Source organism: Vigna radiata, chromosome 11 (genome assembly GCF_000741045.1).
Source record: "Vigna radiata var. radiata cultivar VC1973A chromosome 11, Vradiata_ver6, whole genome shotgun sequence".
Classification (NCBI taxonomy): Eukaryota; Viridiplantae; Streptophyta; class Magnoliopsida; order Fabales; family Fabaceae; genus Vigna; species Vigna radiata.
In genome coordinates this window covers 18,608,766-18,621,132 of record NC_028361.1, presented here as the reverse complement: position 1 = coordinate 18,621,132, position 12,367 = coordinate 18,608,766, and the positions used below count along the sequence as shown (strand labels likewise).

Genomic DNA, 12,367 nt, shown 5'->3' with positions numbered 1-12,367 from the left:
ATGTACTTTAATTAATTTGAAACTTAAACAATAATCAATTGAACAATGATCTGTGAATAACCGATGATGAATCTATTTTGGAAAAGNAGTGGAATTAGCCTGTTTCTTCATAATTGTTTTTAATTTTACTATTTGTTTTACAACAACCTTTAAACATCCTCACTTTTGTTCTTAAGCATTGCATAGCATTCATAAGTTCAGATATTCGAAAGCAATTCCNTGTTCGTTGGGAGACGACTTAGGGTTACTTTATCCCTATCTACTTTCTTGAATACTACTAGGCAATACTGAAGTTGCCTTGAAAAGTAGTATTAATTTGATAGCTTCAACGACAGCTTATCACATTTACCATGTCTGATATACGCAGAAATAATTTATATATTTTATAAAGAAGTCTAATGTACCTATTCATACCCCTATATCTTAAATAATATCGTTTTATGAGGGATATAAGCCAAAGTTAATTCATAGTCTTATACTAACGAGGTTACAACAAAGAACAAATCATCAATTGTTTAATAATATTCTTTGCAGCTATAGTAGTTCACATTGCCATCGTCAGCCTCACCAAAGATTACGTGAGACCAACTCTCGACAGAATCGTAGAGCAGATCGCAAGTTCAACCCAACTTCCGATCCAAACGCACTGGCCACCAGTATTAGTTATAGTTAGCGTTAATTTGATGGAAAACGTCATTTTAACAATATTTTTTTAATAATTTTTTTACTGTGTATACGTGACAGTTTGTGATTGGTCCGTTTTAAATATTTTTTTAAACGCAAATTCAAATAGACCAATAAAATGATGACAATGTCCTGTTGTCAAAAAAAATTATCAAAAAGTGTTGTTAAAATATCATCATCCTAATTTGATAGCATCAATAACAACTTATTAATTTTAGGCTTAATACCTCTTTTGGTCCCTCTTTAGGAGGGTAATGTTCAAGTTCGTCCTACTTTTTTTCAAAAGTTCAATTTTGTCCCAAATTTTGAAAAAAAAGTGTACAATTAAGTCCTTTTTGGGTCACAGTGTTAAATAATTAAGGATCCAGCTTACGTGTGTAGTCATCTGTGCAACGTGGTTGTTTCAGATTCAAAATGTGACTAGCTAACTAAGGGTAAATATGTGATTTTGAATAAAATTCACGTGACAATGGTTAGAAAGTAAAATGGGTTAGAGTTTGGTTTCCTCCCAATTGGTGTTCATCAATTACAGGAGCAACTTGTGTATACAATGTCTGATAGAGATTCATAGAAGACAAGGTTGTCTGGAGGAAAGTCGGATATTCATTTATGCAATACAAGGCACAAGACAAAGCAATGTTTTCATCAGAATAACAATGGAGATGTGGAAACCGGTGTTTGTTCACAGGAGAAAGATTTCACTTTTTCACTGATAGAAATTACTGATGTTCCTCCTCTTTCTTTTGAGTACCATGGGTGGTCAGAGGAGGGAATTAACCTTTGTGTTGATTTGAATTCATCCCCGTCGTATTGGGCTAACTGGTATAAAATTGAGGTATGTGTGAGTGAGAATGCGTGTGGGAGTCTTCGACAGGATCTTGGTTGCTTAGGAGGGTGTTCATCACAAGGAAAAGGTATAAATGAAAAGCAATCCACTGCCTTAGATTTAGTTAGCTATGCTGCACTAAACAATTATATTTTTGGTGTCGAATCTTGTGCTACAGATATTCAGGTTCTTTTTTCTACCTACAAATCCAACTAAAATAATTACAAATTACTTTTTTATAACTTAAAAAAGCATATGTTTTTTAAAAATTATATATACGAAACTTAATAAAAGTAGTAGATAATAGTCTGATTTTGTAAACATGTAATGCTTGTAGAGAAGATAAGGGATAGAAGTGATGAAGATGTAGCAGTTGATGAATACCACCGTTACAGGGTAAAGCCCAATATTGATGACAGTGTAGGATGAATGAAGAAACCAATTATTTTCCTTTCTCAAAACAATTAATTAAATTTTTGGACGTTGAACCTGAAACAGCCACGTTGCACAGATGACTACCCACGTTAGCTGGATCGTTAATTATTTAACGTCGTGACCCAAAAAAGACTTAATTGTACACCTTTTTCAAAAGTTGGGATGAAATTGAACTTCTGAACAAAAGTAGGACGCACTTGAACATTACTCTCCTAAAGAGGGACTAAAAGAGATATTAAGCATTAATTTTACTATGGGAACAAAATCAAATTTCAATATTTGTTGTTAGTATTTTTTTTTGTTGAATCTACATTTTCAAATGCTTTTACCAACTTAGGTGTAGTCTTTTTAAATGAACATGATTAGATAGTTGTTAGAAAATCAAATCTTATTTATTTTGATTAAGTGTTTTTAAAGTAATAAAATTTAAAGTATAAATGTTCTAATATTAAGATACAAAGATTGTAAAACATATTATAAGAGAAGAAATAGGTTTGTCACCCAATATGTTTCGTTTTTATCTAAAGCAGAAACTACATTAAACTGCATGCATATAAGCAATTGTACAAGCTAACGTTGTAATTGGCAAACAATAATGAACTTATTTTTGTGTTGCAGAAAATGTTTTCATTTCACATCCACCAAAAAAATCTCAAAAAGTTCAAGTCAATATAAAATATTTCTTGAAAGAGATGCTAAAACTGCTTCAAAACACACATTCTAAAGCTCCCTGTGACAACTCTAGATGACTATTTGCTTTGTATGATCATACGCTCTTTCCTCATTTTGGATAAAGGATCCGTGACCAATGTCTAATGAACCATGCTAACTATTAGAATGTTGTTTGAAAGGGATATTAACATTTAATCTTGGATGTATTGCATTTAATGCATCCTATATTCATGGGTGAACAAACAAAATAATGAAGATGAAGATCTGACATGACATGAGGTAGAAAATTATTTGCAATAATTCTCAACTCAGTTTTTTAAAAAATTTCTATCAATTTGAAATTATTCAAAACATATTGGTGAAAAAAATAGTGTGCCCAGATCTTCATTGGAACATGGCTTGTGTTCAAACTACAAAATAGTAGAGTGATTAAACTTTGAGATTGTTACAATATGCTATCTTTCTCTAGTTAGTGAAAACTTTGCAATCTCTTGGATGACTCTCATCTTTTTTAAAACTCTTAGCCTCTATTCGTTTCTAGGTAATTTACTGTTTAAGCTAATTTGCACGGATAGATTGAAGAATATTTCATGTTCGTTTGAACGTATTTGAAAGCAAAGAAAAGAGATTATTTGCGAGATGGGAACTTTTTTCCATCTTCGCTATGCAGGAAAGATTTGAGGGTATTTGAATTAGAAAACCCCTTTTGCCCCTGTTTTCTTTATCCTATGAAGAAATAGTTTCATGGCAAGACAAACCCTTTTTATTTTTGCAAATTTATTTAATAATAAAAATAACAAAATAATAATAATAATAATTTTTTATGTTATTATAATTTTTATCTCTTTATAAACATTTTTACAATTAAATATTATATTAATAAATAAAATTTTATATTACTTTAATAACTAGGGGTATTTTGGTAATCTTCAATTTCTATTAATTAAACTAATTTTTTAAATCTGTCATATGAATCAAATCTTACACTAATTCTTACAAACTTTACTTTCAAATACACTCTCAATTACCCACAAATCCACTCAAAAAAACAACAAAAAAATCACCCTCAAATCCACTCAAATTCATTCAAATCATCTCCCTCAAATCACTACAAGAGAACAAAACATTAGTCAAGAGTGGTTGTGTTCCTGACAATACTCAGTGTTTTAATCATGAGTAGTTGAGGTCCAAACAATACTGAAATTTTCAACCAAGAGTGATTGCATTCCAAACAATACTTGATTTTTAGTTAGGAGTGATTATGTTCCAACAATACTTGGACATTTAACTAGGAGTGACTACATGTTCAAATAATATTTGAGTTGTTTTAGTTATGAGTGACTCAAATCCAAATAACACTCATTTGTATCTTTGCAGCATTAGTTTGCATGATGAAAACTTAATCATGTTGATAGAAAACTAAATGTAGTACCCAATTATAGATGAGCTAATACAAATTTACCTTAGGTAAATTCTTTTCATTTGTTATCTTCATGTTATTGTGACTCATCTAACTTGAGAAAGGGAGTGTTGCAAAACAAGCTTGAAAAATTATAGACTATGTGCCTATTAATGTTTATAGCTTGAAAAAATAAGATTTGGTGTATAATTATTTAATTAAAAAAATATTATTAGATATTTTTATATATTAATTTATATTATTGGATATTGTTACAAATTAAAATATATATTGAGATATTGTTAGATATTATGAGATACTCTTAAATATTGTTATATATTATTATTTGATAATAATAAGTGAAAATATAATATTATATTTACCTTAGAAATTTATAAATATATGAGAGAACAAGAAAGTTTAGGGGGATAGTCTTAATATAAACGGTTACAAGTCAAGGAAGAATAGAGAAAGTTTTAAGTATTGAGTTTTGAAGGAACTGAATGAAGAAGTGAAGAGTAAGAGTTAAGAAGAGCTTACGTTCTTCTTTTCTTGTTTTCTTTCTTTCTTTCTTGTTTTTATGTGATGTATTATGTATTATTTTGAGTCTAAATTGTGAAGTAGATTTGGCTATGATGACATGTAAATAATTGCTTGTATGATGGTGACTCAACGAAAGGTGGACAATCTATAATAGTGAGCGAGAGTGTTCATTTTGCCCGTAAGACTCTTGGGGTGTAGTGGGGAGGTGGAACGATTATTGGTAAGCTATGTGCGAGAGTTACAAACCTAACACTAAGATCACATATAGTTGTATTATTTGATGTGATTATATGTTTAAATATGTAATGAAAATGATTGTTATTATTTATGTTAGTTCATCCTTCTATTTTTGTGGTTGTGGTTTCTACTCATGATAATCGTATTTTATGGGAGATCATATGTTGTTTAGATACTAAGAAAGATACATAACATTAAGGAGAGTAATTAACAATGTAATTAATATCGCAAAACATTTGATATAATCATGTAGTTTTATATTTTTATTTTTCAATAAAATTTGTTTGGAGCTAGAAGTTCTTGGAACATAGGTAAAGGGAGAATTCTTCTTGTTTAATTGAAAATGTGGAATGGAGTTGTAGTAGTAGTTTCAAGTAGAAACAATGATGATAGAATGAAAAAGAATGTGAAATGATGATGATGATCTTTCGTGGTGAATTTTATTGCTTTTTCAGATAATTATTATTATCTTTTGTTCTACACAATAATATATCTTTAGTTTTGTTTAGGCAAAATTAAGTGAAATAGAATAATAGTAATGATAATTAAAATATTAATAATAATTTAAATAATAATAATAATTAAAATATTAATAATACTTTAAATAATAATAATAATAATAATTTTCAAAACATTTGTTTTAATATTCTTATCAATCACATTATCCATAAACTTAAACATTTTGATGATTTCTATATTTTCTCAAAACACTTTAATGATTTCTATATTTTTTCTATCAAAACACTTCTTTTAACATTCTTATCAATCACATTATTCATAAACTTTAATCATTTTTCTTATTTTTCTTTAAATCCAAATAATCTTACTTTTAACCTATTTTTCTCTTTAAATTTATTTTTGTTGACTCTCAAATTCATCTTTTAATTCAAACAAATGATAGAAATCTCCTAATTGAAATTGAAACAATGTTTCCACGTTAAATGTAGATGAGAGGAACTCTGCTTGTCGGAAACGAGTGTCAAAGATACACGTGTCATTTTCTCGGTCCACCAATTTTCAATCCTAATTTTTCATTTTATTTTATTGATATCTTCATTTATTTATTGTAATGAGAAAACCAACAACAGGAAAAAAGAAAAAGAAAAGAAAGATCAAAGAACTCGAACAAGCAAAATGAAGAGTGCGATTTGCGGGAGAATTCTCTCTCCCAACCCTGTCTTCAAACCAGGTTCATCTTCTTTCTTCTGATTTCGATTTCTTGGCACTTCGACTCTGTGGTTTTATGTGTATTGTTTTCCTTCTTTTTTTTCAAAATATTTTGAGTGTTCTCGAGTTTCTGTTGCTCAAGGGAATTGGGATTTGGTTATTATTATGTGGGATTTTCATTTTCTAGAAAGAAACTTTTTTGTTTGTTGAATATTTTCGCTAATGTGAATGTGGTAGTAATTGGAAGTAGTTCTGAAGCTGAAATTCAGGGATAAAGCATTTGGTGATTGGGTATAGCATAGGATTGATTTCATACTTTATAGAATTACGATTGTGTAAACTTATAACGTGACCGGTTGTCTTAACAGTTGCACTAGAATGGAAAATATCTTTGAATTGAGGGAACTAAAATATAGTCTCTGTGGTTCTATGTAGTCTCAAATATTAGGTATATTTATGAAAAACAAATTGATGTGTACTCTTAAGTTGATGTTATGATTCTAAGTGGAGTGCATAAAGTTATGAGGTTTCACCTAGATAAACTCTTCCAAGCAAAAGAATGATGTTATTGTTATGGTTTATATAAATTCATTGACATTGGTTTCCTAATTTTTTTGGATATGATGTTTTATGCGTTCTTTTCTTTGTAGAAAGGAGGAATGACTATGACACCTGGTTTGTTCACCCTTATAAAACTCAATTATTCAGCCAGGTTATGAGTATATGAAGGCTTGGTGACAATGTTCTCCGGACTAAAGATTTGTCACTTTGTATGTTGTCAATCACAATTTGGGAGAACATATCATTATAGAAGATAGTAAACATCATTACTTAAATTTGAGTCTTGGATGTGTGAGTTCAAAGAGAGTGTGACATTGATCAAATAGTGGATTTTGTAGGCATTGTATTCTTTGAAACTTATGTAATGTTATTAAACTAGCTCTGCATATTCTACACTGGTGTTGGCATGTTTGGTTTCAATTCTCTCCCTCCCATCTTATATGTATCGATCATGGTCTGAAGGGAAAAATAAAACACCCGAACTAAGTATTAGTAGTAGTCTCCATGACCTACTTTTAGTGACTAACATCATTTTGTTTGTTTGTTTAACAAATTTTGTTTATCACGCAATAATCTTGTTTTACTTACCTAATTCATTCATGTTGATCTTCACATATTTTTAGGTGTGAAATTATTAGGAAATGGAATGTTTACGTGAGAAGAAAATATGAGAAGTAGTTAGTGAATTAGTGATAAGTTGATTGTTAGAGTCGTGTAAGGAGGGATACATTGTCCCTTGGCATTGTGCATGTTGTTTTGCCATTCTAAATCTATAATCAGTGAATTAGTTTGTGTGAGTTGCAATTAATATGTTTCTTTTATCAAGAAACGTAACAGAAGTATAAAATAGTTCCTGAAACATTGGTCTTTTTATAAATTCCTATCTCATTATATGTTTTTAGTGATAAGTTGATTAATAGGAATTGTTAAATCTGCTTACAAGCTTGTTACCCGATTGGCATCGGCTCAAGTCTCTTAAGATTTTGGTGTAATATGTTGAACTAAGACGTTCAATTGTCACCATACTGACTACCATTCTTGCCTATCAAATACTTTCAACTCATATGCAGTTAACATATTAATTCTTAGATCCAGATGAAATTATTCTTTGGTACGTTTTACAAAATTTGACTGTAGTTGGAAGATTTAATACCTGCACTTTTTTGTAAAGTCTTTGTTTTCATTTCTTTTGCTAAATTCAATGTTTATGTTAAATGTGTCTCCCTCTCCTGTGTATGGAAGATCATGTAGTTTTTCTTATTTAAGCATATTTTGCGATGCCTTTAGAATCTATGCCTAATAAATATTCAAGTCTCAAGAGCTTTTTATTTTCTTTCTAACCCATAATATATCTCATTTGTTTCGCTATCTACTTTGTTGTATACCTGAAACAATGTTGTATCCTATCCTATTTATATGGTTAAGGGCTTCAACTGTACGTATTGAAGATTTGCATTACAGGGGACACACCTTCATTTTGTAAAGGACCATACTCCAATATTTGCGTACCGGTGGCTGTATTGGCAGCAGTACCTGGTAAAGGAGGAGGGTTGCTTGAAAAGCCAGTTATTGAGAAAGTCACCCCCGGCCGTGAGTCTGAATTTGATTTGAAGTAAGCAGGAGTTTTGTCTACTTCAAATTAAGATTTTCTAGTTGGACAAATTTTGTTTTGCAACTTTGTTTTTCTGCACGAGTTAATAAGGAAATTTTCATTTCAACAAGTGAAAATATAAATTGTAATATTTGAAGTTATTTTACCAATAATCAGTGAGAAAGTGATACTTTTTTCGAAGGATCCTTTTGTTAGTAATAAGGGATTCATTTTTCAAAGGGGTTGTCATTTTCATTAAAAGCCAGTCTAAAACAGGTGAAAGATCTTGTGTAAGAACAATGGTAATAGTTTAGCAGATTCGCATCAAACTAGTACTTTCCTCATTTTCTTCAAAAATAATGTCATTTTGATATATGAACCTATGTTTATGCCGTAACCTGCTCCCTAAAAAGGAACTAAGCAACCAATTATAGTGCCTTAGATGCTGAATTGTTCATTCATGCGTTTTGTTGAATTTTCTGCTATATCATGTATAGACATGTAACTATTTATTTCCTTGCAGAATAAAATGTAAGAACATATTTGATTCTGGTTTTTCTAAGATGTGCAGGAAATCACGGAAAACAGCACCACCCTATCGTGTAATATTGCACAACGACAACTTTAATAAACGGGAATATGTTGTTCAAGTACTGATGAAGGTCATCCCCGGAATGACCCTTGATAATGCAGTTAATATCATGCAAGAAGCGCATTACAATGGATTGTCAGTAGTGATTATCTGTGCACAATCTGATGCTGAAGATCATTGCATGCAGCTAAGAGGCAATGGGTTGCTCAGTTCCATTGAACCTGCAGATGGTGGCTGCTGAGTAACGGTCTCACTTTTCGTTGGATTTTATGCTATTGAAAGGTGAGATGAAACTATTAGCATGTGTACATAAATTCCCATGTTGAAGACTTATAGAAACCATAAAAAAAAAACATCTTTTGTAAAACTTGGCCTCATGATTAAGATGACCGAAACTATGATTAAGACATGTGATAGTTGTGATTTTGAATAAAGGTTTGCACAACATATGAAACTAATAGCTGATGTTTTATTAGGAATCAATCAAATAATTAAAAAAACCTTGTTTTTTAAAATCATGGGTTTTACTACGCTCATAATTTTAATGATTCAAACATAACCTTAATTACTATCTTTCAGGCCCTGTCAAAGAAAAAATTAAATGGTTCTGTTCTCTTGGAAAAGAAATTTTCTTTTCTAGTGGACAGTGATGTACGTAAGGTCTGTTGCTAGTTAATGTTTGTCGAAAATGTTTGTTTAATTAAAAATAAGGCTTTTCTTGCTCTACATTAATGAAGTGTAAGTGTTAATAGTCTGTTAAGAGTTAAAATTTAAAGTTTAAATTACTTTTTCAGTTCTTTTATTTATGGTTGGGTTAGTATTTCTGTTCCTTCGCTTATTTATGAACTTCAATTTAGTTAATTTATTTTTAATTGGTTCAGTTTGATTACTTACTTTTCTGTTATTAAGCTGACACTGTTATAATTTCAAACCATTTAAAAATATAGATAAAATTGAAATAAATGAATAAATTTTCTATATTACAACCTTTTTAAAAAATTAAAATTTTAATTTTAAAATGTAAAATTTCACTAGCGTTGTTCAATTTAGTGGTTTTCATTTTCATTTTTTTGAAATAAATATGAAATACATACTTTTATTTATTTATAATATACTTATTAATACTAATAACAGTAAGAATATTATAAAATGAAAATTATTAACTAATTATATTAGTAAGTACAGGAATAGTTATGGTCATTGAAGTATAATTATCCCATTAATATTAATTTAATACAATGTATTCATTAATATAATGTAGCTATTTAGTATAACATCAAATAAATATTAATACAATTTTCTCTACGTTTTTGAACAATTATCATGTAATTCTATAATTTCATTGAAATATTTATATATTTAAGAAGTAATATGCTCTCTAGGAAAGTTAAAGGAGAACGTTGCTCTCAAAATAGATATTAAAAATGCTTTTCACACCCTTAATAGTTGCTCAAGGTTTTGGAAAAATTTGATTTTCATACTATTTTCATTAATCTAATCAATTTGATTTCTAAATTTGCAATGCTTTCTTTAAGACTCAATGGAAATCTTATTGGTTACTTTCATAGTTAATGCCAATGGCCCAAACTCATCAAGTATAGGTTTATAATTAATAATATAAATAGTACATCTTACAAGAAAGGTTAATTATGTTAATTAATATTGCATGTATTGCTTGTTAAAGGTATAGGTTGACTTAAGTGTCAAAGTATTTTCTATAAGCACAACTCATCCAACTTAAAGAGAATGAGTACTCATGAAGAGGATGAATACCTTAGTGTTTGAAGATTGGAAGTGTTTGAAGCGTCCTTGGAAGTCTTTGCAGGATACATATTCGATTTTGTAAGGACAATTGACACCCATCGTGGGGTGGACTTTTATTATGTGAAAAGAGTTGTATGGTGTCTACAAAAATTAGGATTGTTCGAACAAGAGAAACAAGATTCTCCTCAATAGACATATTTGCTATCTTAGAAGTCCATGCAAAGATGCATGTTGAGTTGATCAAATTTAAGGAAAGAAGTGGTGAGAAGATGGACGCTCTAAGGTAGGAGAATGCCAAGTTGAAAAGAAGGGTTAAGGATGAAAGAACAGATGGCAAGGGAAAGGATAAGGAAATCCTTGATAACATGAATTTGGTGCAAAAAACCTTACCTCACATCCATGGAAATGAAGAGGAAAACAAGTACAACCATACTCCCAAAACACACAACTCCTCGACATCACTAATACCCCTTGGTGGAAAGCTCTTAATCTGGACTGGTATGATGGTAACACCAACCCAAATGAGCACGTTGTTTTCTACACCACTCAGGTTAGTCTCTACTCGACTAACGATGCCATCATTATGTGTAAATCTTTTTCCATAACTTTAAAAAGGATAACCTTAGACTAGTTCACTCATCCCCCCTTTATTCCATCGATTGTTTTGATACGCTAGCATTGTGCTTTATAACAAAGTTCGCCACGAGCGGACATCGTCGCATTCCTCAACGTTTTGCAAGAAAAGGGAGAATCTCTATGAACCTTTACTGAAATGTTTAGTGAAGTGGCTTTGAAGATCAAGAACTTGAACCTCGAAGTGGTTCTTCACTATATGACCATGGCACTGAGGCTGGGTCCTTTTGCGGATGACTTGTGTATGATGCTACCTACAAGTATGGATGAGTTTAGGCCACGAGTCACCAAGTTCATGTAGTTGGAGGAAGTAAGAGAGTATCAAAACAAGATAAGAGTTGACACCGTACCAACTGATACAATCATGTCCAGGAAAGAATACAATCTTTTTTTTAATTTGAATCCTCAAGAGACACAATAAAAATAAATAAAAGAAGAATGCAAAATAAGACAAAGATGGGGACGCCACAATCTAGCAGATTGATAAGTCAAGTGAAGATTCGCCACAAAGATGTTAATCTTTGATAAGAATCATCTTTTGATTATTGATTTGAGTTATCATTTTTTCTATGTCTTTCATCTCTCAATCAAATTAAAAGTAATGATTTTTGCATCATAAGGTGTTTGAATCTACATGCATACTGATCATATGTGTTCAAGGGTTTTTAGGTTTGATTGAGAATGTACTTTGATTGAATTTAAGAACTTTCATATGATTAAACGAGTTTTTGCTACTAATTGAGAATATACTTTGATTGGTGGTAAGAATTTCAACTATAATTAATTGAGAATTTACTTTGATTAATTAACTTTTAATTTGGTTAGGAGATTTAAGAATAAACATAATTAAACACAATAGGATTTGATTGAGAATGTACTTTGGTTGAATTCATTGTGAATAATCTAGAAATGTCTTGTTTTTGATTGAGAATGTACTTTGATTAATTGTAAGATCGACCTAAGATAATTTAGAATGTACTTTAATTAATTTGAAACTCAAACAATAATCAATTGAACAATAATCTATGGATAATCGATGATGAATATATCTTAGAAAAGCAGTGGAATTAGCCTATTTCATTATAATTGTTTCTAAGTTTTCTATTTGCTCATCAATTAAACTCAAATATTCTTCAAACATTAATTACTTAACATAACTTTTCAATTTTATTTTTAAGCATTGCATAACATTTACTAACCTTTCAGAGTCTCCAAAAGAATCAAGTATTGAAAACAAATTCCTTATTCGTTGGGAAATGACTC

The 12,367-nt window shown here is 30.2% G+C and overlaps 1 protein-coding gene across 2 annotated transcripts; it reads left to right on the top strand.

The window, feature by feature from the left end:
• Positions 1-5,856: 5,856 nt before the first annotated feature.
• LOC106776481 (ATP-dependent Clp protease adapter protein CLPS1, chloroplastic-like) lies at positions 5,857-9,167 on the top strand. Of its 2 annotated transcripts, none has more exons than XM_014663959.2 (3): positions 5,857-5,985; positions 7,986-8,136; positions 8,687-9,167. In XM_014663959.2, the coding sequence occupies exons 1-3, from the start codon at positions 5,931-5,933 to the stop codon at positions 8,946-8,948; spliced, it is 468 nt and encodes a 155-aa protein (XP_014519445.1). In that variant the 5' UTR covers positions 5,857-5,930; the 3' UTR covers positions 8,949-9,167. The 2 variants fall into 2 exon arrangements, with proteins under 2 accessions (XP_014519445.1, XP_014519444.1); XM_014663958.2 differs by having other exon boundaries at positions 5,864-5,985; positions 7,950-8,136.
• Positions 9,168-12,367: the final 3,200 nt, after the last annotated feature.

Coding starts and splice junctions, on each gene's coding strand:
- LOC106776481 (XM_014663958.2), top strand. CDS start 5,931: ATGAAGAGTGCGATTTGCGGGAGAATTCTCTCTCCCAACCCTGTCTTC. Junction 5,986..7,949: donor CAACCCTGTCTTCAAACCAG/GTTCATCTTCTT, acceptor TATATGGTTAAG/GGCTTCAACTGTACGTATTG. Junction 8,137..8,686: donor GAGTCTGAATTTGATTTGAA/GTAAGCAGGAGT, acceptor TAAGATGTGCAG/GAAATCACGGAAAACAGCAC.